Source organism: Ursus arctos, unplaced genomic scaffold (genome assembly GCF_023065955.2).
Source record: "Ursus arctos isolate Adak ecotype North America unplaced genomic scaffold, UrsArc2.0 scaffold_26, whole genome shotgun sequence".
Lineage (NCBI taxonomy): Eukaryota > Metazoa > Chordata > Mammalia > Carnivora > Ursidae > Ursus > Ursus arctos.
This window is the reverse complement of record NW_026622941.1, coordinates 6,403,463-6,431,329: the sequence shown is the minus strand read 5'-3', so window position 1 is coordinate 6,431,329 and position 27,867 is coordinate 6,403,463. Positions and strand designations below refer to the sequence as shown.

Sequence of the window (27,867 nt, the reverse complement as noted above, 5' to 3'; positions counted from 1 at the left end):
ATCTGGGAGTGGAATTGCGGGGATGGGAAATGTTATGTAATTAAACTCTGCTGGCCTGTCCCGCCTGGGGAATGTGAGACCCATCAGCAGTGACCTCTTCCAATCAACTTAATTGGCCCAATCTCGCCAAGAAAAGCAACAGAATTGGTTTAGTGCCTCATGGAAATAGCTTAGCTCCTGACTATTTATGGCCACTGAACTCAAGGATGGGAGCCTGACTCTGAGCCAGGAGTTGACAGCGCGTGCTGACTGCTGGGAGGATTTGGAGGCTTCAGTGGATTCCCTTGCCTCTCTGGGCCTCCATTTCTGTCTCTGGGGGAAGGCGCTGTAACAACGTGCTGCTTCAGGTGCACGGCACTCCGCAAACCCGAAGCCTCTTACCAGGCAGGCTCTTGCCTCCAAGGACCCACGGTCTAGAGAAAAACAGACCTTCACAGCAACCCAGCATGGCTGGACTTTGCTCCTCTTTTATTCAAATATGCCAAGGACCTTGACCATTTCCTCTGTTTCCAAAGTCACGTTTGTTTTAGTGTCGTGGTCTACACAGCTCTTGTTAAGGAATAGGCAAATGTCTCTGATAATTAAAAACATTGATTTCGGGGCCACTTTTCTTCAGAATAGTTCAAGGACATTTTATGAATACAGATTCCCATCAATTGCAATCTAGGCTAGGTTGTCTTTGTTTGTTGGGTGGGTAAACCGAGGCGGTTACAGAAAGTTCTCTTTGCATGGTGCGTGAGCAGTAGACAAGCAGTGGGTGTTAAGACTATCTTACCAACTTGGGAAGGGGTACAGATCCTATTTTTACTATGGTTCACAGACATGCTATTGCCTATATTCTACGAGACTTCATCTCTGAGTAAAGTTTTGTATTCCTAAGCACACAAAGCTCTGGGGAAAAAGAAGAGTGACTTTTCTCCTCATTGAGTCTTTACTGAGATTCCGGCATTCTCCCAAAGCCACACTGCCCCAAAGGGGGCACGGCTGAACTAGAATCAAGGCATTCCCACCATCTTCAGAAATATGTGCCACCGGATCTTCTGACCAATGGTCCAAGCCTTTATCGCTCTCTCTTAAGTGGATGAATTTCACCTAAAAATAAGGTGGGACCTTAAAATGACACAGCTCCGATGTCATAAATTTAAAAATGTCAGGAGTCAAATAAAGTCTCCCCAGTTATATGCCCTCTCACGATTAGAACCTAATAAATGAGGTTCCCTATCACCTGGTGCAGTTCAGCACATATGTGCGGCCAAGAGCACACCCTCCTCCTGCTTTGATGTACTTACCTCACTAGCTGTCTGAAGGTACGAACGCCACCAACTTCACCTTTCCTTCACTCCCCAAATGCTCCCGGAAGCCTACAGCTCTTGTTCTATGTATACCTTTTATACTTAAAATACACATCTGAGCATCCAAGACAATTTTCAACTTTCCTCAGGCACAGAGGATTCCTGCAGAAACATACGCTCTACCCCCTCATGAGGGCCAGAACATATATGGCTCCTATCCTCTGGCCAGCTTTCTCTCAGCTGCTTAACCTCAGCCTCACAGTGTGCGCATGCGTGTGCATACACGCACACCAGGTTAGCTGTACGCTCACAGCCCAGAAAACATCAAAGGTGAACAAATACTCCCAACCTGCATCCTCCCTGACCCCAGCTTCTCCCTCACTAGCTCCACATATCAAGTCTCATTCCTGCTAATGAGTCTTGCACATTCCCAGAAACCCAATCCTTCAATGTATCAGGACCTGCATTTTGACCTGAATTGCAGCACTGGCCACAAATCGCCAGCCCACAACCCCTACAAGAAAGAGTAACACCCTTCAGCCGCCTCCCTAACACACAAAACCATACATCATCCCTATCTTTATGTCCCCTTATTACATAACCACAGATACATTTCAAGTCAGCTTCCCTTTGGCCCCAAAGATCCATAAACATCTCTAGAAACTGAATTATAGTTCTTGAAGAAACCTCAACTAGCATCCAGCTCTCTTCGTTCCTCTTGGCAAAACTGCAGCAGTCAGCTGAGTCTGAAAAGGAATTTTTCCAGGGCACTGTGCCATGCCCCAGTACCCAGCAATGGACTCAGCATCCAGTAGGCATTCCATAAATTTTAATTAATAATCAATATTAACTGGTGACAATGAATTCCTTTGTTAAATTAGCAACCCATCATCCAACATAATTTAACACGCGTCTCTGCCACCAGGCGTGCAAACTATATTCCTCCACTCGCTCCAATCTTAACTAGACATTCTCCCCAATCCTCACCTGCTGCCAACGCACAGGACATTTCCCCTTAAAAGTACATCCCTCATTCTAAGCCTTGGGGGAGGGGGGAGCAAAAACCAACCCAGCATCCTTCTCTGCAAATGCCTTGTTTCTCCATAATGAGTGCCTGAGCCCACACTTTCTATCCCCTGCATACCCCAGTGCCATCCCAGCCAAATTTCCCAATGCACACTCATAAAGTTCAGACTCTGCTCTCCACAGATAATCTTTCCCAACCCCCCCCCCCCACTCTGGTAATTCTTCAGGAGCCCAACCTTCCAGACACGTCCACCTTTCGCTCCTACACACAGGCACCCTCCCACGCCACACCCACTCCATGTGTCTGTGCAGGCATGCACAAGCCATCTGTCTTCAACACACTGTACCTCTCCTCCTGCTCTGACACCCTTCACAGGCACAGATTTCTCATTAGCTACACCTATGTTCCCACATGCTCTCATCTCCTGCCAGTCACACATATGCCCATCCAACAGAGTCCTCAGAAACACACACCTCCAATGCGCACAGAGCAGGTGGTGCTCTGGCTCTCTGGCCACCCGCAATCCACACCCTGGTGCGGAGACTTTCCAGAAACCTCTCTCCCTGACCACACAGAGCACCCAAGGGGCCTGGATCTCCCTCCTTAGGAAAGCACCCCATTCACACAGTCCCCAATCCTCCACTTCCAGCTACAATCCAGTCCTTACCAACGCAAAATCTCACACACTCCTTGCTGCAGGCCGGCAGACTGGCTATTTTCCTCCACCACTGTTCACAGAGCCTGCTTTCTTTCATCTCCCCCCAACTCCCAACACCATACCCAGGTCTAAGTGTCTGAGCCCAAGGCAGAGGCCATTGGATTTTGTCCCCTGAATTCTATCTCTCAACTTTCTTTGTGCAACATGTCAGGAAGGAAATGGGGGCTGGGGGGGAGCAAGCTGAATATGCTGGAGAATTTCTGAGTGTAAGGAAAACAAAACGGGTTGCAAAGTTCCCTCTGTGTGACAACTTTCTCCCTTCCTGACATTTAGGGCAGAGGGCTAAGATATTTTCCTTGCTCTCTGTTCTGGAGGGTGGGAGAGGGCATCTCTTTGTGAAAAAGCAGGTCATCCAGCATATTCTCTAATCCGTGAGTTACAAACATGAGGCTCCAGGAGTGACACCCACCTCCGTTCAGGCCACCCCTCCCAGCTCCCGCCCCCAGCTCTTCACACACATAAACAAGTCTCCCCTGAGCTCGATGTTCCAGCTCTCCGGCTCTGAGCCCTGCGCTCTGGCTGTGTCCAGGCTGCACCTCCACTCTGACTCTCAACCTGCCACCCGCCGCCAGAGGTCGAAAGGAGGCCGTCTAGTTCGGTGTTTTGCTCCACCTGGAGTGCCCCCAGACACCGGGAAGGCGGGGGATGGGGGTGGGGGGAGTGCTCCTTACCAGTTGGCAGCCCGCACCGGGTTAGGCGCTAGGGTCTCAGCTCCATGCATTTGAAGCGCCGCTGAGGAACGCAGCGGCCAAACTCCCCCCAAAGCAGCAGGGCCTCCTCGCTGCGCACCCACTTGCGCCCAAAAGCAACAAGCAGAGTCCCCACCCCCACCCTAACCCCTCCTTTCCCGAACCTTCAACTCCCAAGCGTCCCAGATTTCGTTTGGAGTGTGAGCAGCCTTTTGGGGCAATGGGGTAATTTGGCCAACTCGGGGTCCTTCTGACTCCAACCTAGCTCTGCCGATCCCTGGTCTCTCAGCCTTCCCACACCTCCGCCTCAAATTCCTAGAGCTGGCCTGGAGAAACCGCGAGGAATTCCCCAGGGACCGCTGGGCCAGCGTGCCCATCGCTCCCCCGCGGGGTCCCAGATGCGCGGGCTCCGCGAGGAGCTCCAACATCTGCGCAGAGACCCAGGGTGGGGTAGCCACGGGGTGGGTGCTGGCCACCACGAGCCCGGGGTGCATGGCCGTTGCATAGAAAAGCTTTCGGAAGAGGCGGGGTACTCCAGGACAGGTACGCCGAGCAAGGCGAGGAGTTGCAACTCCCCAAACTGGGAATCCAGCATCCAGGTCGGGAGCTCCGAGTCCCCTCCCCCAGCCCACTCCCAGGCCCGGGGAGGGGGAGGCGTGCGGGGTACCCCCGCGCTGTGGGGAGCAGAGCGCTCGGCGCGTGCCGGGGAACAGCGGCCGCACGCTCGCCTCTTCCCCGCGCGGGATCTGTTTGCCACCCCCTTTTGTTACAGGATGCGCGGGGAGCCCTCTCTTGCAGGAGCAGACGGGTGTGTTGGTTGGGGGTTGGGGGGCGGTTCTGCTGAATCCCTTTGCTGCCCTTCCGTCGCCCCTATTTCCCCTCGCCTCCGCCTCCATTTCCAATCCTGGTCCCTTAAACCTGATCACTTTCCCAGATATTGGGCGGTTTCTCGGGTAGCCCAGGGACGGGAGGAGAGGTAGGGAGGAGTGTCCGTGTGTGTGTTTGTGGTGGGGAGGGGGTGGCTGCGGTTGCGCCTCGGCCTGGGTAGATCCCAGCGCAAACTTCGGGGAAGGCACAAGCCCGGGAAAGTGAGTGAGTGCGGCGCGATGGGGGTGGGGGCGGGGTGCAGAGTTGGGGACCCTCGCGCTAGTCCACAGGAAAATCTCCCCGCTCAGTCCCCCACCCTCGAACCTGCCCACCCAGCGTGGCCGCCTCCCCTTACCGTGGCAGAAGTAACCATGGCATCCGTGTGACTGTTTCCAGGGACGTCGACATGAAGAGAAAGGTGGACGCGAGCTCGGTCATTCAAAGTCTCCCCCACCCCGCCGCCGCCACTACCCAGCAGGGGAAAAAAAGAGAAGAAGAAAGAAAGAAAGAAAAAGGAAGAAAGTAGTTGCGCCGGGCTCTCTCGCGGGGCCGCGCGCGGAGCTGCTCGGTAGGGAGAGGAGCCTTCAACTCTGAGTCCCGTGAACATAATCTGCGCGGTTATAACCAGCCAACCCGGCCAGATGGCTCTGCGCTCAGCGCCTTAACCCTTTCCGCGCCGCGCCGTCCGCCCCCGCGCCGGGCCGCAGCGCGTCTCGCCCGCCCGCGCCCCTGCGCCCCTGCTGCTTGGGGCTGGGGGGCCAGTGGGGCGACGGGGTCATTTCTCCTAGCCTGTCTAAAGAAAAACACCAAAACTTCCAAATTAATAGTATGCTTCAGTATCCCCCTTTTAGAGATTCAGGAAAAAAAACGAAATATTCAACTTTTCATTACATTTTACATGTTCATGTCTTCAGCCAGTCTTATTTCTTTTTCTTGAAAAATTTCTTTTTGATCTTCTTTTTCTTTTCTTTTTATTTAAGATTTAAGTCTCTAGGCAGAAGGGCCTTTCTTGCCCCTTCCCCCTGGCGGCTTGGGTCTAATGTGCAAACTCCTCCTCCAAACCTTAGACCCTTCCAGCTCTAGATCTCTCCCCACCTCCTATCAAGCCCACCCGTCACTCCTTCCCCCACCCCACAACACGAACACGCCCAAGGACAATCGCTCCCCAGCGAACTCGCTGCTCTCAGGGACCAGTACCCAGGACGCTGTGCAGGAGGTCAAGGACAGCGAGTCAGAGAGGTAGGGGGTCGAGGGTCAGAGGGACCAAGGAAGGGGCGGCCGCGTGTGTGTGTTTGCGCGAGCGTGAATGCGAACGTGGAAGGGAGTGGGTAAGGATCGGAGACTTCCATTTGACTCAGACACCGACTTCTAAGCCCCTTCCTTCCAATCTAGGATGGGGCCCTGCAGCTGAGCACCCATCCAGCACCCACCAGTCTGCACGCGGGGACAGCGCGGGGCAACAGAAAAGGCAAGACACAAGCAAACCTCTTAGTAGCGCTCCGAAAGTAGTGACGCTCACTCCCCCACCCGTAGATTATTCGAGGAAAGGATGGGAGGGAGGGTGCAAAATCTCTTATTTCGCGATAATTTTAGCTGCCCATTAGACCCCACTTGTTCTGAGATCGTTCTCTCTAAATTTACCGAGTTAAGTCATCTTTCTTTCCTCCATTTGCCATTGAGAAAAGTGGCAGCGGCGGGGGGAGGGGGCGGGGTGTCGCTTAGGGGTCAAGGATAAATCCAGAGCCTCCGAACAGAGTTTTGCTCTCCGACCCCCTCCTGCCCAGCTCTCCGGGCAGTGACATGGCCGAATCCATCTTCGAGCCCCCCCCCACCACTTCCTCCCTGTAGCCTCTGCCACCCTTCGCCCCATCTTTTACTAGGACCTTTTGACTCAAGAGCGATTGGGGGAGAGGAGCAAGTAAGTATCGAGTCTCGTCTGGTCCTTGCCCTGCCACTCCAGGTGTCTAAGAAGCAACCCACTCCGTGTTTCAGCCGGGGTCCAGGTTCAAAAAATCCAAATTCCTTTGACTTGTTTGAGAATTTGGTCAAACACGGAGAAGCATCAGGCCAAGGCGGATGCAGAGAGAGGCTGCGGGGTCCGCGCGGAGGTAGGAAGGGATAGGGAGTCTGGGGGCTGCGTACTAGATAGATTGTACCTGCCTCATCATTATCCTGGCAAATGGAGGCTGCCACATCGAAAACCGCCAGAAGCGCCCACTGAGGCCCAGGGGCGGCGCTCCCGCAGTCACCAGGGTCCTCCTTCCGTGCCTCCCTCGTGCCAAAATGTCGAGGTCCTCCTCCGGACCAGTTTAAGCTGCCGAGTTGTTCCCTCCACTGGGCACACAGCACCATGAAGGTTTGGATTGGGCGTGATCTGCTTGGTTCTGGTATTCTCCCTCTGCTCTGGCCCGCCTCCCTGCCCTCCCCCACTTCCCGCACTTCACCCCCACCTCTGCTGTCAAACGAGGGACTCAGGCCCAGTTTCAGCTCCACTGGCCAAGTTCTAGGGGCTCTTTTCTGGAGCTCCAGGTCCACCGGTAACCCGAGTGTTGCAGGGAAAGAGGTGGTTGGCTCCTGCTGCAGTGAGGAAGGGGTTAAAAACATGTGCGGGCTGATCCGCCTGCAGCTCCTCGGTCACTGGCAGCCTGGAGGGAGGAGGGGAAAGGAGGGGGCAAACTTAAATCTGAAAAATCAGAAGAAAAAAAAAGAAGAAAAGGCAGCAGTGAGTTTAAGACCCGATTTGTTCTGCAGATGCCTTGCACCGACTGGCCGCCACAGTTTGCCAGGACCTCGGCAATCACAGGAAGAGTTTGTATTGTTTTCCTACTCCAGGGGGTTTTCTCCTGCGCTGGTGGGTCTGTCTTTGCGTGCAATCAACACGCCTTGTAATATGAGAGGTGACACCTTAATCTTGCCAAATATGTGTGGTGCCTTTGGGGGGGGGCAGAGGGAGGGGCTGCGGAAGGAGAGAGGAAGAGAGTGAGAGAGCCAGATAGAAACAGAGGGTAAAAGATGCATTTTCCCCTTACTTTTTCTGAACGGAGAGCTACTGGTCCTTTCCTTTGTGGAAGACCTTTTTCAGACAACCTCTGCCCCCCGGCAAGCAAGCTGCCTTTTCCTTCACTGTTTTTCTTCCTACTTCAGAGCTAAAGATTCTCTTCTCTCTAAAGAAGACTGGGACAGATGCCCAGGTCTCTCTCTTGACTTCCAAGAGAGTAGCAAGGTAATCAAAGAAGAAGGTGGCCAAAAAAAGGAGTAGAAAGCATATATTTTTTTAAAAAGAGTAAAACATTATTGTATGTAATTTAATTCATTTTGGAACTGCAGAACATTGGGAATTCTAAGCAAATCTGTTTTTGTAAAGAGAGGACGATCTTAATGGTGCAGATAGCTCAAGCAAAGAACAGAACTAGGAAGTAAGCGGATGAGTTCATGCCCCATAGACAGTGCTGGGTGTGGAAGTCCATCCAGGACTAGGTCTTTTCTGATTTGCCAGGTAATCGCCTCTCTCCAAGTTGACTCCTTTCTCACGGTCTTGGCCGTCCATCTGTTGACTGTGTTTTTAGGTTGCTAAAATTTCTTTTTCTCCCTGCTTCATCTGGGTGTAAGGCCCTGACTCCTGAAAGTTGTTTGTGAGGGCAGGAATTAGATCCAGGGATTGAAAGCCCCCTTTCAAAATCTCTCCTAAAGCAAATTTCTAGAGCGTGCCTTCTGCCCACCCTTATCTTTTGCAATAGCACCACTCTGTGGTTGAAACACTGAACAGAAACAAAATGGAAATGCTGGAATGAATTATGTCTTTACCTTGTGAAAAACAGTATTGATCAACTGGATGTTTCAGCTAAATGGACTGTGTGTTGGGGTGGGGTGGAGTAGGGGGCAGTTGCTCAGCATGTGGCAAAGGAGGGAATCTTGTGCAGTAGCTGCATGTGGTTAATTCATTATGACATGGTGACCCAGGAAATGAGAGAACTGGGCCTAATGGCCTCCAAAGACCCTTTCCTCCGTGACCGCATGTGGCAAAGACAAGCTCAGTTCTTTTCCCCAGCACCACAGAGCTAGGCTTGAATGTTTGTCCTCTACCATTGTGGGTTTTTTCTTTTTTCCTGCCTTAGATTGCTAAGCTGTACTCCACACTTTAGATGATCTTAAAGTGTTTGCAAGTTGTCTCTTTTGCTGCTGGAGGGCACTGTGGAGAGGTTTGCAGAATGCTTGCACCTACTTTCTTTTGCTCTACCCCATCCACACCCACCCGCACTCATTCAGACAGCTGCTTGAGCTCCTGGAGCCTGAAAGTCTATGTTTCTGAAACAATTAAGTGCCTGCAAAAGGTGTTTGCATAGGGACTGGGAACTTAAGGGCCCAGGAAGGCTATGTGTTACCTTGGCTCCTGGCACTCAAAAGATTCCTGGCTGCCCACCCATTACTACACACACTGTAACTATAACATTATTAACCAACAGCCATATGAGCTATCCTGTCTATTAGCAATTCCGCCCAAATGCCCTGAAGAGTCATGGGAGCCATTCTTCTTCTTCTCCTTCTCCTTCTCCTTCTCCTTCTCCTTCTCCTTCTCCTTCTCCTCCTCCTTCTTCTTCTTCTTTTTTCCAAAGTACGTGCAGATATCTGCAGGAACTGAGTGACTTTATGTTTATTCAGTGAGCCCAGATCTTCCCTAAAATGTTCATCATCCTGAGAAAGCCCAGCTTTGCTGCTATCAACATTGATCTCTAAATGAGCAATGAGACGGATCAAATTCTAGCAGCCTCTGTGTCCCTGCCCCACATTTAGTAGTTAAGAAAACTGAGGTACTGGCTTCTCCATGAATTTCCCCAGGGAAACAAACAAACAAACAAACAAACAAACAAACAAAAACGTAGTAACAGATCAGGAAGTAGAACTCAATGAAAGAGTGGATTTTGGAATTGTACAAACCTGGGTTCCATGCTCCCTCCTTCACTGGTAGCTGTGTGTCTTTGATAGGTTCCTGAACTTCTCAGAAGCTGTCTGTAATTGGCAGAAACAATGCTACCCTCATAGGAGTATTATGGGGACCCCATGAACTAATTGATTTAAAACGCTGAGCACAGTGCCAGACCCAACTCCCAATCTGATAGTCCTTCTATCAAAACACGGCCAACTGCACTGGTGCTGGATCTCAGCTTCGCTCTGGAATGTCCTCTTTGGTACTTGTAAGCCGTCTTGAAACATTTCATTAATGTAGCTTCATGGTTATATATTTTTCCCTTGTAAAAGACAGAAAGAAATTAGCAGAAGTAGTGGACATATTTAGAATTTATATAATTTCCCAACACGGACCTCAGGGAGCATAACAGTCATAGTTGAAGGATTTCAGAATCTCATCTTATTCATTCTTTGTCTCTAAGGCAGAACTGCCTCATCGTGTAAGAGGAAATTCCACCATGTCCCTCAACTTGTAACATATTGCCTAGGATATTATTGGTTTGTTGTTATTGCTAATTATGTTTTAGGGCTTACATTGAACAATATGATGAATTACGTTGAATAACAATGGATCAACTCATTTTGTGAAATAGCATATATATTCATAATTATGTTTCAAGAAATTACCCATAATGATAGAGGGAAGGTATGTATTCCTACCACACAGGTGGATATAGAAATCATAATAAAGTCTCCTATTTCACCAGTCATGACATGAATTCCTCACCACCCTATAAATTAACTTTATGCTGCACCTAACTCCACTCATAAAAAAAAATGACATTAAGGTTTCCTAGGTAACTAATGCACTTCCAGAGGGAATAGGCCTCAGGAGACAAAGAGGGCAGGGAAAGGATGGGGGTGGAGAAGTGAAGAAAAAAAAATTAGCTTAGACGCATGTGACATAAACAAAATATTTCATGGGGAAGAACTCATAAAGTTTTATTGCCTGGGCTCGACATAGATATGGCACTGCCATTAATTCCATCTTCGGACAGTAAAATACTCAATAGGCTAGCCCTCTCATTAGGAATGCCAGCATTTCCTATTTGAGGTTCAGATTAACAAATGGTGAGAGTAATCAGTCCCTTACATTCATCTGCTAAGCTGTGTCCACTCACCAGCCAGCTGTTTCTTGAGCCCTCCATGGTCGTATTTAGACATAACCAAATGTTGAGATGAACATGGAAAATAGGATTGATTTGGATGTTTCAAAATATGCAGATGCTTTGATCTTATAGACTCTGAGAACCTTGGAGCAGGTCTGTTAGCCTCAGGAGAAGGCTGGCACCCCAGGGTTGAAATGACAGGGCCTAGGTCCTGTTTCCAACTACCCTACTCCCACCTTGTGGTCTTTTCACCCATGGCGTCCTTCTTCTGGAGAAGGGTCTGGATGCTAAGGAACACTTGAGTGTTTAGGAGGAAGTGGAAGAGTAGAGGTGGAGTGCAGGCGTTAGTTTATGCTGTAAGAATTTCGAGCAATTCTGAAAGAAGTGCAATCCGTAGAAGATCTATAAGCTGGAGACTGGAAGAATGAGAATGTGAGCTTTGGCACCGCTTTGTGAGCTGGGGACATCGCTGAACTTTTCAGTGTCTCGGTTTTACCATGTGTAAAAGTGAGTTAACCTCATTTTCTTGTATACCTGGGAATATAAATAAGAAAGCAAAGAAACACACTAATTTGGATATAGTTGGGAGTTTTATATTATCTGCTTTCCACCTACAGTAAGTAGCCCCAGTAATTGATATCTGTACGTGGAAACTCTAACTGGTTATAAGCCACAGCCAGGTGATTTCTCTGTGCCAAGTATGGTGAGTTTCCCTGGATTCCCATAGCAGAAGTGTTCCTGCCCATTACTACTGGGACAGTCAGTGTTGAATGCAGCCTGCCTTTTGCACGTTCCATGCCCTGCTGGAGAAAGGACACAAGATGCAGGTTCATAGCTGGAAAGTTGATGGGAAAACCAGCACTGTTTGCATCACACAATACTTTCTATTGGGGATTGAAGTCATTTTGGGATTTGCTCTCGTTGGGCATGTGGGGTGGGATTGAGGATTAGAAAAATCTCTGGACACACCCTCCATTTACTATCTTCAGTGGGTACTAAGGAGTGGGGGAAGTCTGGGAAGCAAACATGTAGCAATCCAAAGGTGCAGCTTTCCCAAGGATTTAAGGCTAAGTACGATGGGGACCCAGGTCTCCTTTCCCCTGAATAGGAGCCCTGTCCAGTCTAGCCATGTGTATGACAACAACATATAATAATGTGTCCTATGAATACTCTCTTCCTACACATCTGTCCCCAGAATTCAAGGATGGGCGTACCTGGCAAAGGTCACTTCACCCATCCTCCTGACCCCAAGATCAGTCCTCACTTACCATTGACAAGATAGGTACAAAGTATATGGGGTGGGGTGGGGGGCACGGAAGGTTCATTCTATTATCCGTATATCCTTGAAAACATTCTCTCTATTCCCGTGGTCTAGGAAAACTGAGGAAGGGGAATTAATCACAGTCTTTTACTTCAAAGACCTTATACCCAGAGTTCTCATGAAACACCAGAAAGAGGTGTTAATAGTTCTTGGGGGCCAAGGAAAGCTGAGTTCAAGGTAAAATACACGTACATACCCTTCCTTTCCCCAACACATACGGGCAGACAGATATACCCATGTAGCCAATCCATCTGATGGTTTTCTGTATTTACCAGCCAGTTCACTGACAGTTCTGCTCCTCTTCTCACCTTCAGAGCAGGCTGTCTTCAGGCCTCAGTTAACACAAATGATGCACAAGTGGCAAAGAGCACCCAAGCTGGGGTCTCATAGAAACATAAATGCCCAGCTCAGGAAGGAATGTTAGCAGGTGGGAACTTCTTCCAGATCACCACCACCATCATGATCACAACAGGTAGCATTTATTGAGTGTTTACTGAATGCTAGGTACTGTTAATAATATTAGTGTAATATGCCAGGCACTGTTTGAAGCGCTGTGTGGATGTATATATGTATACACACACGTGTGTGTGTGTGTACTGGTCTTAGTACTGGACTAGAGACAGTGTTCATGGCTGAGTTCCTGTGTGATCTTAGGCAAGATACCGGTCCCCTTCTAGATCTCAATTTTTTAAATCTCTAAAGTAGTGAAAATAATAGTACCTACTTTGTAGGGTGTCCTTAAGGATTAAATGGTACATAGGTAGGTACTGTTATTATTATTATTTAGAGATTTTATTTATTTGAGAGAGAGAAAGAGAAAGTGTGAACATGAGCGAGGAGGGGAGGGGAGCGGGGAGCAGAGGGAGGGGAGAGAGAGAATCTCAAGTGGACTCCTCGCTGAGTGGGGAGCCCAAAACGGGGCTCCATCCTGTGACCCCGAGATCACGACCTAAGCTGAAATCAAGAGTTGGACGCTCAACTGACTAAGCCACCCAGGTGCCCTGGTAGGTACTATTATTGTCTTTATAGATTTTAAAAAATGGAGCCATAAAGAGTTTACATAGCTTGCCCAAGTCTACATAGGGAGTAAATGAGGGTCTAAGCAGAGGTTTGAACTGAGACTGCCTGTTACCTCTACACCATCAGACCTTGAGAGGGTGGCATTTTAACAGATGAGGAAGCTGAGGTCTAGGAGGGACGAGCAACTTGCCTAAGCACACTCGAAGGAGCTCCCACGTGAACCAGCTCTGCCGTGTGTAGTCCAAGGCTGAGAGCAGAAGCAGGGCTACGGTATGCATAGAGGCGATTCTCCTGTGCTCAGGGTTGTCCTCTGGTGTGGAGGGAAGCCAGGAAATGGACGATGAAGTTAAGTAGGATGAGGTCGCGTTGTGGGCCCTTTGCGTACATTTCTAGGTGACTGGAACTCACACTGGAACAGTGACTTGGTATGTGGAAAAAGGACTGGTTTCAGCACTTCCCATCTCTTCAGAAGGTTCCTTTGTCAGGATGCACTTGTGTAAGCATATGACCGCCTTGGGCCCGAGAGCTTCTACAAGCGGTGGGACAAAGCCACACAGTGCCAGGTTACTAAGAAATTCTTCCAAGGGGGCAGGCCATTGGCTTGGCTCCAGTGATTGAAAAGCTAATCAAAATGGTGTTGCTAGTGTTTGCAACATTGAGATACACAGGAAAAAACTTGAGTCCTAAGCGCCTCATTAAGTAATAAGTCTGTAACTCACTCAGAAACTATAGAGCCCCGGAGTAGTTATGTTTTGCTACAAATGTTTCATTTGAATCCCATACAGTCACAAATATAGAGTCATGCAAATGTCTCTCCCTCTAGCATGGACATAGACTTAAATGCCACTTAGAGCTCAGTCTGAGCAGGGAAGCCAGTGTTCAAAACTGCCTATGAATGAACTTGAAATCTGGAGTTGCTGCCAAGATAGTAAGTATGAGGCGTCAGATGAGTTTCTCACTGCTTCACCATGTCCACATGAGGACAAGAGAGTTCCACTGGCTCTTCTCCCACAGCTTAAAAGATGCATTGCCAAAGGTTTTCAACAATGAGCCCAAAAGTTAGAAATTAGCTCCTTTGGGGTGAATAGAAAGAATAACATTGCAATTGATGATAGCGATTATCTTTCTACCTGTATTGATCTCCTCAGGCTCCCTCTACAGGCATCTTAAAATTGAAGTGAATGAAAGAGGTACACAACCTAGTTGGAAATAGACTTTTATGCATAGAAATTAATAAACCAAAAACTATGTCTTTTTTTTTTCCCCGGGTTAGGAGGGAGTTAGATGGTTAAGATGAGGATGGACTGATAATTGGCAGAAGATTCACAGTGTGAATCACTGGTCCACACTCCACATCTCAAATTGGAAAACAAAAACTGCCTGCAATGTAGAATCAATGAGTGAATGACTTATGTTCTTTCAGATGGGAAGGCGCCTGAGATTCCCCTAGTCAAATCCCTGATTTCACAGAGGAAGTTATTAAGAGGCTCTTCAGTGACAGCATGTAACTCAAACTCCTGATTCCCCCAGTATTGTTTCCTCTACTCTCTCCATGCAACCCCCAGGAGATAGAGACATCTCATGCTTTCCTTGTGGAAATGTTTTCCAGTTCCCTCTGATTCCTTCCCTACCTTTTCTTCTTTCCTTTATTTTATTACTTGTTTCAACTTAGTTTAATATTTCATTTCCTTTATTTTGTTTCCATTGTGCACCCCTGGCAAACCAAGAGAAAATTAACTTCACATGCAGAAGGCAAGGTTTCAGTAGGAATTGGAAAAGAGTTTTAATCACGGGAGAGGTCAAAAGACAACCTTAAAAGTGAAATGGATACTCTCTTATTGGCTGGTCCTTTCTGAAGAGAGAAGATTAATTAGATGAACTGTATTTTTCAATAATGTTATAGATCACCTTTAAGACTTGCACTAATGTGAATCTTTTTTCCCAAATTGTTCTTCTTGCCTTTTTTTTTTTAAATCTACTTTCCTTTGTGTTGAAGATGGCAAAGGATCAATTTTGCTAGGGAAATCTTTCTTTGGTAGAATAAAAAAAATTTCTTCTTGCAATAAAGCAATCAATAAAACCTGGGGTCAAATTATTTACTCTCCTGTTTACCTCCTCATTCCTTTCTTGTAAAAGAACTGGCACCAGTTATCTGTCCTTAGCATTATGGATCTCAGGAGCCTAGGAGCATCCAATAAGTAGGAAAAGAGTTAGATACCTATAGGGTTATTATGTAAATGAAAATGTGACTGTTCTGCAAGACTTCAAGGGGTAGAACTAGGATTGACGAGTGGAATTTACAGGGGCACAAATTTCAAGTCAAGACAAGGGTGATGGTTCTGACATAGAAAATTTCCAAAAATAGAACCAATTGCTTCACAGATAGCGAGTTGTTTTCCTGTTACTTGACAAGCTCAGGCGTAGGACCACCTTCAAAAAATGTTGTGGAGGGGTTTCAGATTTGGATGGGTGATTGAACAATCGCATCTCAGTGATCTGGTCACTTTAGCAAGTATGTACTTTCCCAAGCATGGGATGTATATAATAAGATTATATTTGATATATTAAGGGTTTTTTTGGTGGTACATGGATAAACATTTTAAATTATAACAGTTATATTTAATTTGTTTTAATTTATCAATTCAAAAATTCCTTTAAAATACATTTATTTGGGACTTTCACTTCTGATTATAGCAGACTAAATTGTAATATACCAATCTTTCCACCAAAAATACCTAGAAAAGCTGGAAAAAATATTTTAAAAAGCCATCTGAAGGTTCTACTTATGATATGGTTGTGTAAATCCTTCTACAGATAACAGATATATGCTGGGGACAAGAGGATGGAAAAGTAGGCAGATTCTCAAGGGGAGTTGATATTTCAAGAAGAGAACAAGATAGGGTGAGTTTTCTGTCTTTTATAATTTTTAGCTTGAGGGGAGTCATTGGTTGGTATCATAAGAAGCAGCAAAAGCTTACAGGGAGAAAAAGACAATTCCCAGTGACAGCTTGAGATTCTAATACCCCTGTCTATGCAATTAGTAGAACTTACAATAATCTAAATACCAGTAAAAGCAAAGATGATACAATCACCTCTACTTAATTACTATTTATAGAACACCACACCCAATAAATACAGAATACACATTCTTATTAAGTGCATGTGGTAAGTTTACAAAGATAGTCTGTATACTGGGTAATAAAACAAGCCTCATAAGATTTAAAGAATAAAAATCACATAGAGTATATTCTCCAACTACAATGGAGTGAAACTAAAAATCAACAAAAATAAGATGCGTACCTGTCACCGGCCTATCCCAATCCCCCACCCCCCTCCCCTCTGAAGCCCTCAGTTTGTTTCCCAGAGTCCATAGTCTTTCATGGTTCATTTCCCCTTCTGTTTACCCCTGCTTCATTCTTCTCTTCCTTCTCCTACCGATCTTCCTGCTATTTCTTATGTTCCATAAATGAGTGAAACAATGTGATAATTGTCTTTCTCTGCTTGACTTATTTCACTAAGCATAATCTCCTCCAGTCCCGTCCATGTTGCAGCAAATATTGAGAAATCATTCTTTTTGATGGCTGATTAATATTCCATTGTATATATGGACCACATCTTAATCCAGTCATCTGTTGAAGGGCGTCTCGGCTCCTTTCACAATTTAGCTATTGTGGACAATGCTGCTATGAACATTGGGGTGCATATGGCCCTTCTCTTCACTACGTCTGTGTCTTTGGGGTAAATACCCAGTAATGCAATTGCTGGATCATAGGGTAGCTCTATTTTTAACTTTTTAAAGGACCTCCACACTGTTCCAAAGTGACTCTACCAACTTGCATTCCCACCAACCGGGTAAGAGGGATCCCCTTTCTCCACATCCTCTCCAACATTTGTTGTTTCTTGTCTTGTCAATTTTTGCCATTCTAAATGGCATAAGGTGGTATCTCAATGTGGTTTGGATTTGAATTTCCCTGACACGTAATGATTTTGAACATTTTTTCATGTGTCTTTTAGCCATTTGTATGTCTTCATTGGAAAAGTATCTGTTCATATATTCTGCCCATTTTTTGATTTGATTATTTGTTTCTTGTGTATTGAGTTTGAGAAGTTCTTTGTAGATCTTGAATACCAGTCTTTTATCTGTAGGGTCATTTGCAAATATCTTCTCCCATTCCATGGGCTTCCTCTTCGTTTCTTTGACTGTTTCCTTGGCTGTGCAGAAGCTTTTTATCTTGATGAAGTCCCACAAGTTCATTTTTTCTTTTGTTTCTCTTGCCTTTGGAGATGTGTCATGAAAAAAGTTGCTGTGGCCAATGTCAAAGAGGTTGCAGCCTATGTTCTCCTCTAGGATTTTGATGGATTCCTGTCTCACATTGAGGTCTTTCATCCATTTGGAGTTTATCTTTGTGTATGGTGTGAGAGAGTGGTCAAGTTTCATTCTTTTGCATGTAGCTGTCCAATTTTCCCAGCACCACTTATTGAAGAGACTGTCTTTTTTCCACTGGATGTTTTTTCCTGCTTTGTCAAAGATTAGTTGCCCAAAGAGCCGAGGGTCCATTTCTGGGTTCTCTATTCTGTTCCATTGGTCTATGTGTCTGTTTTTGTGCCAGTACCATGCTGTCTTTATGATCACAGCTTTGTAGTATAGCTTGAAATCCGGCCATGTGATGCCCCCAGTTTTGTTTTTCCTTTTCAACAATTCCTTGGAGATTCAGGGCCTTTTCTGGTTCCACACAAATTTAAGGGCTGTTTGTTCCAGCTTTTTGAAAAATGTCATTGGTATTTTGATCAGGATAGCATTGAAAGTGTAGATTGCTCTGGGTAGCATAGACATTTTAACTATGTTTATTCTTCCAATCCAAGAGCATGGAATATTTTCTTTTTATACGCAAATAATGAATCATGGAAAACTACATCAAAAACTAAGGATGTGGGGTGCCTGGGTGACTCAGTTGTTAAGCCTCTGCCTTCAGCTCAGTGTGAGATCCCAGAGTCCTGGGATTGAGCCCTGCATCGGGATCCCTGCTCCTCTGGGATCCTGCTTCTTTTTCTCCCACTACCCCTGCTTGTGTTCCCTCTCTTGCTGGCTCTCTCTCTCTCTCTGTCAAATAAATAAATAAAATAATAATAATAAAAAAAAACAAACAAAACTAAGGATGTACCATATGGTGACTAACATAACATAATAAAAACTATTATTAAAAAAATGCAGATAATAATATATTTTATTATATTATTCTGAGAATAAAATGACATAACACATAAAAAAATAAGATGTGTAGAAACCTCTAAATAATTAGAAATTAAGCAACATACATTTAACTATTCTATAGGTCACAGAGGAAATCACATGGGAAATTAGAAGATATTCTGATCTCCATGATAATGAAAATACAACACATGAAAATCTGTGGGATGTGGATTAAGCAGTACTTAGAGGGAAAGTTACAGCTTAAATGGTTGTATGAAAAAAAGAGAAATACCTAAAAATCAATGACCAAATGTTTCGTCTTAGATATCTAGAAAGAGAAGAGCAAAGTAAGCCAAAAACAAATAAGAAGAAGGAAATCATAAAGATAAGAAAAAAGCAATGAAATAGAAATTAACAGAGCCAAAATTTGAAAAGATCAACAAAATTTGTTACTTCCTAGTTATATTGGAAATGAAAGAGAAGAAAATTACCAATAGTGGGAATGAAGAGGGACTGTCACTCAGATCCTACCGATGTTAAAAGGAAAGCAGGAGACTATCATGAAAAATTTCATGCAATAAATTTGACAACTTAGTTGAAATGGACAAAATATTTGAGCTAACACATGGTCAAATAGAATATTTGAATAGCTTTTTATCTATTAGAAAAATTGAATTTGTTATCATAAATCTTCCCAGCAAAAAAAAAAAAAAAAAAAAAGAAAAAGAAAAAGATGGTTTCACTGATAAATTCTATCAAAATTTAGGAAAGAATAATATACTTAAAACATTTTATTGGTTGTTATATGTGGCCAGTGTAATGCTAATACCAAAGTTTGATAGGGCCATTTATAAGAAAGAAAGAAAGAAAGAAAGAAAGAAAGAAAGAAAGAAAGAAAGAAAGAGAGGAAGAAAGAGAGGGAGAAAAGGAGAGAGGAAGAAAGAGGAAAGGGAAAAAAGTGAAAGAAAGAAAAAAATACACAAAATTATAGGCCAATATCTCTTATGAACATAAATGCAAAAAATCTTTAAAAAACACACAGAATCCAGCAATATATATGTTATCACCAAGTCAGATTTATTCTAGTAATGCAAGGTCAGAAAACCATTCAATATAATTCACTCTATTAATATAATAAAGAAGAAAAATCATAGTGTATTTTCAGTAGATTTAGGAAAAGCATATGACAGTATTAAATTCAGTACTTATCCGTGATAAACACACACACACATGAGCACATAGAACAAACTAACAACAAAAGGGAACTTTCTTAATCTTATAAAAAGAATCTACAAGTACCAACAATTGACATAATGCTTAATGGTGAACTTTTGAACACATTTTCCCTAAGATCAGGAGCAAAGCAAAGGATGCAAATATCATAGGTATTTTTCAATAGGAGAACGGATAAGCAAGTTGTTGTATATTCATACAACGGATTACTCTTCAGCAATAAAATAAGGACAAATTATGAATACACACAACAATATGGATGAATTTCAAAAGTGTTATATTGAACTAAGCCTTACACAAAATCATATATTGTATGTGTTTCCATATTTATGAAGTTTTACAACAAGCTAAAATAATCTGTTGTGCAAAAAAAATTATAGTAACTGTTGCCTCTGGGGTGGTGGAAGTGGAAAATAACTGGAAAGAGGCATGAGTGATAGAGGTTTGGGTTATACAGTGTATACATTTGTCAAAACTCAATCTGTGTTTACTTAAAATTTACAAAATTCACTTAATGCAATTTTTGTGTCTAAAGAAAATTGCCTGTAAAACAATATTGAACTCTAGTTAATGAAACACATCCTAACATATTTAAAGGGAAGTGTCCTGATGGCCTTAATATATTTTTAAATACCTTAAAAAAAAGCTGAATTGATGGATGGACAGAAGGATAGATAGATGGAGAGACATATAATAAGCCAATCATGAAAAATGTAAATTATAGAATCTGGTCTATGGGTATGTGGCTGTTCACTGTAAAACAGTTTAATGTTTTCTTTATGTCTGAAGATTCCCATACTAAACTATTGGAGGAAAAAATAGGAAAAAAAATGTTTGAAGTAATTGGAAAGGTACCATAGCAGTATGAACATGAGGAGACAAAGTCTCAGAGAAAAGGGAAGCACGGAGAAGTGACACTGATCTTTAGCTGCATTTTTCTCTTGAAGCAGATGCTGATTTGTAAGTGGCAGCTGAGAGAATAAAAAACTGAGGTGAGGGGCGCCTGGGTGGCGCAGTTGTTAAGCGTCTGCCTTTGGCTCAGGGCTTGATCCCAGCATTCTGGGATTGAGCCCCACATCAGGCTCCTCCGCTAGGAGCCTGCTTCTTCCTCTCCCACTCCCCCTTCTTGTGTTCCCTCTCTCGCTGGACTGTCTCTGTCAAATAAATAAATAAAATCTTTAAAAAAAAACTGAGGTGAACTTTCAGTAATCTCTCTACACTTCAGAGATAACAATTGCAGTTCAAGAATCACTGAGATGTGTTTTCAGTTTTGATTGTTGAAAGGCTACTTCTTAGGGTAAGGAGGAATCAAAAATAGAACCACTTTTGGAATGACAGAAACCCACGTTTCAATCAGTTCAAAATAGGATTAAGATAATCTTTCCTTGGCCTCAGTGCCCAACAGAATCAAAAGAAAATCCTTACTGGAGTACACCATGCTTCAAATATTTACATAACTGTCCTTACACACACCAGGAAAACTGTCCAAAAGATTAAGAAACAAGAAAGAAAAATCAGACAAAAGGAAGAAAACCCAAGGATATCAATATATTGAAGTTAATATGCATGAATTTTAAAAGTTATGTTTATTATGTTAAAAAATTAATAGCAAGATGGGAAATATCATGACTCTATATAAAAGAATCAAACATAAATGCTAGAATTGAAAGACTAACAGAAAGTTAAGAATGAAGTTTAAATACAACTGAAGAGGAGATTAATGTACCAAAAAAGAGATCAGTAGAAAATATCCAGTTAGAAGCATGGAGTGAAAAAATATTAAGAAATACATAAAAGAATGTAAGAACATATGATACACAGAGGAGAGATCAAATACACATATAATTGGTGCCTGAGTAAGGAGAGGAAAAGAGAATGGCACAGGAGCAATGTCAGAAAACATAATGGTCAAGAATTTTCAAAAGTTGATTAAAGACACCAAGTCACATATTCAAGAAGTTTGGCATACCTGGAACAGAATAAACAGAAAGAAAACTGCCCTGCATTTCACAATAAATCTGCTGAAAACAAAGACAAAAACAAAAATGTGAAAGTGTTTACCAGAGAATAAAGACACATTACTTTCAACTGCAGTAAGACTTACCAAGGACATTTCAACAGAAACCATGGGAGTAAGAAAATATCAAAGTATAGGAGGAAATAACTGTTAATCTTGAATTCTTCATTCAATAAAATATCCTTCAAAATGTGTGAAGTAAAATTATTTTCAGATAATTAAACTGAGATAATTCATTACTGAAAGATCTGTACTGAAGGAATTATTAAAGGGAGTTATTCTTACATAAGGAAAATGATTTCATATAGAAGTAAGAAAATATATGAAAGAAAATAACAGAAAGCAAAAGAATGGTTAAATATATGGCAAGTGTGAATGGATACTAACTATATGAAACCATAAAATATCTCTTAGAATTAAATTCATGACAACCAAAGCACAAGAGCAGTAAGTTTTTTTTTTTAAGTTTTTATTTTAATTCCAGTTAGTTAACATAGAGTGTTATAGTAGTTTCAGGTGTACAGTTTAGTGATCCAACACTTAACATACATCACCCGGTGCTCATGACAAGTGCACTTCTTCTTCTTCTTCTTCTTTTTTTTTTAATATTATGTTAGTCACCATACAGTACATCCCTGGTTTTTGATGTAAAGTTCAATGACTCATTAGTTGTGTATAACACCCAGTGCACCATGCAATACGTGCCCTCCTTACTACCCATCACCAGTCTATCCCATTCCCCCACCCCCTCCCCTCTGAAGCCCTCAGTTTGTTTCTCAGAGTCCATAGTCTCTCATGCTTCATTCCCCCTTCTGATTACCCCCCCTTTCTTTATCCCTTTCTTCTCCTACTGATTTTCCTAGTTCTTATGTTCCATAGATGAGAGAAACCATGTGATAAGAGCAGTAAGTTTAAATGAGAACAATATTCTAAGATCCTTGCATTCTTTGGGAACTGAAAGTACTAATGTATATTAAACTTCAATAATTCAAGGATCACAAAATGAGTAATAAAAGAAGATATATTTAAGAAGTTAATGAGGGGGTTGTGGAAAATACTAGTTCCAAAGAAGGCCAGAAAACAGAGAAAGAGCATCCTGCAGGTGAAACTGAACTAATAGTAAAGTAGTAGAGAATTGAACATAAATACATGTTATTTGCAAAAAATCTTTATTTATTAGCAACAAATGAATATAAGATGAAATCTAAAAATTTCATTTCAATAGAATAAAAACATATGTATTAAGAATAAGTCTAGTAAAAGATGCATAACATCTTTACATAGAAAAGTACAAAACATTATTGAGAGAAATTAAAGAAGATTTGCCTGGGTGTTATATGCAAATAATGAATCATGGAACACTACATCAAAAACGAAGGATATACTGTATGGTGATTAACATAACATAATAAAAATTATTATAAAAAAAGAAAATTTACATGAAAAGATATACCATGTTCATAGATTGAAAGACTCAATATTATAAAGATGTCAATTCTTCTCAAACTGGTTTATTCATTTGATATAATCCCAAATAAAGTAACAGGAAAGTGTGTGTGTGTGTGTGTGTGTGTATGAATTGATGAGCTGATTCTCAAATTTATATTTTAAGTTTTTCTGAAAACCACCAAGTTGAGCCAAGTCAGTAGTGAAGAACAGTAAAATTAGCGACTTATACTACCTAATATCCTGAGTCATTATGAAACTGTATCAATTAAGACAATGTGGTATTTGCATAAGAACATACTAATATATTAATGGGCCAGTATAAGGAATGCATAAGCATACTCATAATATATTGGGCACTTATGGCACTGAAAGACACGGAGATAATTAAAAAAAAAATTGTGTTGATCAATGAGGTATTCACATGGAAAAATATGAATCTTGCCACTATTTCATACTAGATACAAAAATTACTACATTTGGATTGCAAACCTAAATACGAAAGGTAAAATAATAAGGTATATAGACTATATCATGAAAAATGGGGTAATGAACCATGAGAGACTATGGACTCTGGGAAACAAACTGAGGGCTTCAGAGGGGAGGGAGTGGGCGATTGGGATAGGCCAGTGATGGGTATTAAGGAGGGCACTTATTGCACGGTGCACTGGGTGTTATACGCAAGTAATGAATCATGGAACTTTACATCAAAAATTTGGGATGTACTATATGGTGACTAACATAACATAATAAAAAATTATTATTAAAAAAAATATAGTCCAAATGATCAATCTCTTCCTTTATGATTCATCCTTTATGTCTTAAGAAATCTTTTCCTATCTTAGGGCTATGAAAATCTTTTCATGATACAGTATATACAACCCCATTAGTCAAAATTGGAATACCAATTAAAACCACAGTGCAATACCACTGCATCCACACCAGGATGGCTAAAAATAATTTTTAAAAAACCCTGACAATAGCAAATGTTGGTAAAGATGTAGAGCAACCAGAACTGTCATATGCTGCTAGTGCGAATATAAATTGGTACCATTATCTTAGAAAACTGTTTTATCACTATTTAGTAGAGGTGAACATACACTTATCTTTGGCCTAGCAATTCCATGACAAAATACATACTCAATAGAATTATGTTGTGCTTCTGCACCAAAAAACATTGCAGTATGTTTGCAGTGTTTGTATTTGCAATATTTTAGAGACAATGGAAATATCCCTCAATTGTAGAATGAATAAATAGATTGTAGTGTATTCATCCAATGGAAAACTTTACAGGAAATGAAAATTGTGAATTATTGCTGCATGCAACAAACATAGATAAATCTGACTTCCAATATATTGAACAAAAAAAGATGGACAAAAAAGCCATATATAATATCATAGCTTCATTTTTTTGGCCTAATTTAATCTGATAGTTCTTTATTTTATTATTTTATTTTATTTTGATGTAAAGTTCGATGTTTCATTAGTTGCGTGTAACATGGGTTGTAAGGATGGCACGTATTGCGTGGTGCATTGGGTGTCATAGCTTCGTTTTTAATAAGTTGCTAAAAGAAGCCAAACTAAGTTGTGGTATTTGAAGTTAGGATAGTGATTACCTTTGAGGAGAAAGTGTAGTGCTTAAGAAAGAGGCAGAATGAGGGCTTCTAGAGTATTGGTGATCATTTCTCAATTTGGATGATAGTTACATATGAGGGTTTACTTTTCAAAAATTTATCAAGTCATGTATTATGACTAGGGAACTTCTCTACATGAATATTGTGCTTCAATATCTTTGTAAAAAAAAGGAAACATCTCTCTAATTAAGTAAAACAAATTAATCAATTTAAAGAAAAATATTAAGTTTATAATAGTTTTATTGATACGCCTATACAGGAAAAAACATTATGTGATGAGCAAAAGATAGAAGTTTGGGAAATATTGAGCTTGTAGCAACTTATGTTCTACATTTCTCATTTTTGGGGTATCCTTTTGGGGCTACTTAGGCTGGGGACAAAGAGGCAGTCTGTCCTGACTCTTTAGGTATTTCTTACCCTTCACCCTTCTGCTGCCTGGGCCATGTCACACTTTAGAGAGCATCTAGCATTTTGTCTGATCTCTTGTGTGAAGCAAGTTTTAAATGATGTAGCATGTCTCAGTCTCCAAGTGTAGCCTTCATTCCACCTAAATTCCAAGAAAGCTTGATGAATTTAGCATATATCTCCATCCTACTTCTGTGAAATCCCTTCACCAATCCCCTTGGATGAAATCCATCCTAAAATGGGCTAATATGTGGGAGAGAGCATAGGATAATTAAAAAGAGAAAAGAAAGCAAAAGGAAAAAAAAGGAAGGAAGAAAAGAAAAAGAAGATGAACAGGAAAGCAAGGGCTGTAGAACCAAACTTGTTTTGAATCCCAACAATTTAGCCACTTTCAGGCTGGAGAACTTGGGCAAGAACTTGTTTCCTCATCTGTAAATGAATTGTTGTGACAATTAAATAGGATAACAGATGGGAGACCCTTGGTGCTGCACCTAAGAAAAAGATCCCACAAAGTTATGGGGTGTGCATTGCCTCATCATTCAACTGCTTCAGGAGAGGGATCAAGTGGGGGGGGGGAGAGATCTCAAGGTATTGTACATCTCAGACACAGGGTGTTATTATTTATCACACCCCCGGCAGACTACTTTAACATGTGAAAGGAAGGTCCAGGTTAATTCTCCTGAGAATATCTGTAATAGATCCCTCATGGGGCTTGTACTTGAAGAATGTTGGTTGAACTAAACTCATGCAAAGTCATCGTCTCCAGAAAGCCTCTGTCAAAAAGTGTATATTGAGAAGCACAGTTCATTTGTGCCCATTAGTACACATCAGTTTATCGGATCAGCTGGATCAGGTAAGGAAGTTACGTTCTGCTGGAAAAAAGCAATTACCTCTATTAGTGGGTGTATTCTGGATGGGGTACGCCTAGAAACCATCAGTGAATAGGAGAGAGAGTTTTGTCTAATGGCTAAAAACACAAATTCTGGAGCCATTCTGCTTAGATTCAAATCCCTTAGTACCTCTAAATTTAGAAAAATTACCAAATTTTTCTGTGACTCAGTTTCCACATCTTTAAAATGGAGATGATGGCTGAGTGGAAGGAGTGACAGGGAGCAGGGTATGAGGACCATTCTAAGGAATGTCTACAAGAGTCATTTCCTTCTATTTCAGACTCCTTACAATGCACTTTCATAAAATTACTTAAAGTCTTGTTACTGTTTTGCCAAAATCAGTTGCACCATTAATAACTGTTTCTTCCATCTGATATGCCAATTAGGATTTAGAAAAGTGACCCAGCATAATGAAAAGAAAAGTGGATTAGGAATGTTTTAAACTTGCCCACCTCGTGGATATACCACATAATACTCATTAACCCACTTTCTCCTGAGAGATTCACTTTTATCTGCAAGATGAGGGGCTGCACTAGACAATTTCTAAATTCGCTCCTAGTTATAACATTTTACAATCTTTTTCAATTTGCCAGTTTGTTTCAGGCTCTGAGCTGATGGAAAGTGTTTGGGACATACTGTGAGCATGTGATATTGCCAGGTGACTTCATGAGACGTCTTTCCCATTCCTCATCCTGTGGTCTTGGGTGAGTAACTAGAGTTTTCTGTTCTCCTTGATGGATTATGGGGAAAGTTTCTGTGTGCATGTGTATAGGGTAATAAATAGATTCCAAATCTATTTGCAACCTCTATGGGAGAAAAAGGCAAAGAGACAAAAAGTGATTACTCAGTGTATTCTTAAATTCAAATTTCTGGCTTCACTAAACTACACACTAACATATGAAATGAATTAGCGTTTACAATCTTTGACAACTGTTTATAATATTTGAGATATCATGAAAATGGATCAGATACTGAAAACAGGCAGATATTTTTGTTTTCAAAACAGGAGACAAAGATGACTTCAGGACACTATAGATTAAATTGAACATTCTGAAATGAGTCTCGTGTAGGCAGCATGTAGATGGTTCTTGTTTTTCTATCCATTCTGACACCCTATGCCTCTTTTTTCCTTTTTTTAAAAATTTAAATTCAATTAGCCAACATATAGTACATCATTAGTTTCAGATGTAGAGTTCAGTGATTCATCATTTATGTATAACACCCAGTGCTGAGCACATCACGTGCCCTCCTTAATGCCCATCACCCAATTACCCCGCCCCCCATCCCCTTCCCTTCTGTAACCCTCAGTTTGTTTCCCAGAGTCTATAGTCTCTCATGGTTTGTCTCTCTTTCTGATTCCCCCCTTCAGTTTTTTCTCCCTTCCCCTGTGGTCCCCCGCACTATTCCTTATGTTGCACGTATGAGAGGAACGATATGATAATTGTCTTTCTCTGATTGACTTCTTTCACTCAACATAATACCCTCCAGTTCCATTCACATCGATGTAAGTGGTAAATATTCATCCTTTCTGATGGCTGAGTAATATTCCATTGTATATATACCACATCTTCTTTATCCATTCATCTGTTGATGGACATGTTGGCTCTTTCCACAATTTGGCAATTGTGGACATTGCTGCTATAAACATGGGGGTACAGGTGCCCCTTCAGATCACTACATTTATATCTTTGGGATAAATACCTACTAGTGCAATTGCTGGGTCATAGGGTCACTCTATTTTTAAATTCTGGAGGACCCTCCATACTGTTTTCTAGAGTGGCTATACCAGCTTGCATTTCCACCAACAGAGTAAGAGAGTTCCCCTTTCTCCACATCCTCACCAACATTTATTGTTTCCTGTCTTGTTAATTTTAGCCATTCTGACTGGTGTGGGGTGGTATCTCATTGTGGTTTTGATTTGTATTTCCCTGATGCCAAGTGATGTGGACAGACACCCTGTGCCTTTTGATTGGAGTGCTTAGTCCATTTAGAAAAGATGATTAAATAGATGGTTTTGAATTTTTATACTAGAAAGTGATAGTC

At 42.3% G+C, this 27,867-nt stretch overlaps 1 protein-coding gene across 1 annotated transcript in view; it reads right to left on the bottom strand.

Annotated features, from left to right (window-relative positions):
* NTF3 (neurotrophin 3) overlaps nt 1-5,179 on the bottom strand; it is a 65,272-nt gene extending 60,093 nt beyond the window's left edge. Inside the window, exon 1 of the mRNA XM_026502631.4 lies at nt 4,949-5,179. Within this exon, the coding sequence (XP_026358416.3) occupies nt 4,949-4,966 (18 nt within the window). The 5' untranslated portion in view covers nt 4,967-5,179. The remainder of the gene's footprint in view (nt 1-4,948) is intronic.
* Nucleotides 5,180-27,867: the final 22,688 nt, after the last annotated feature.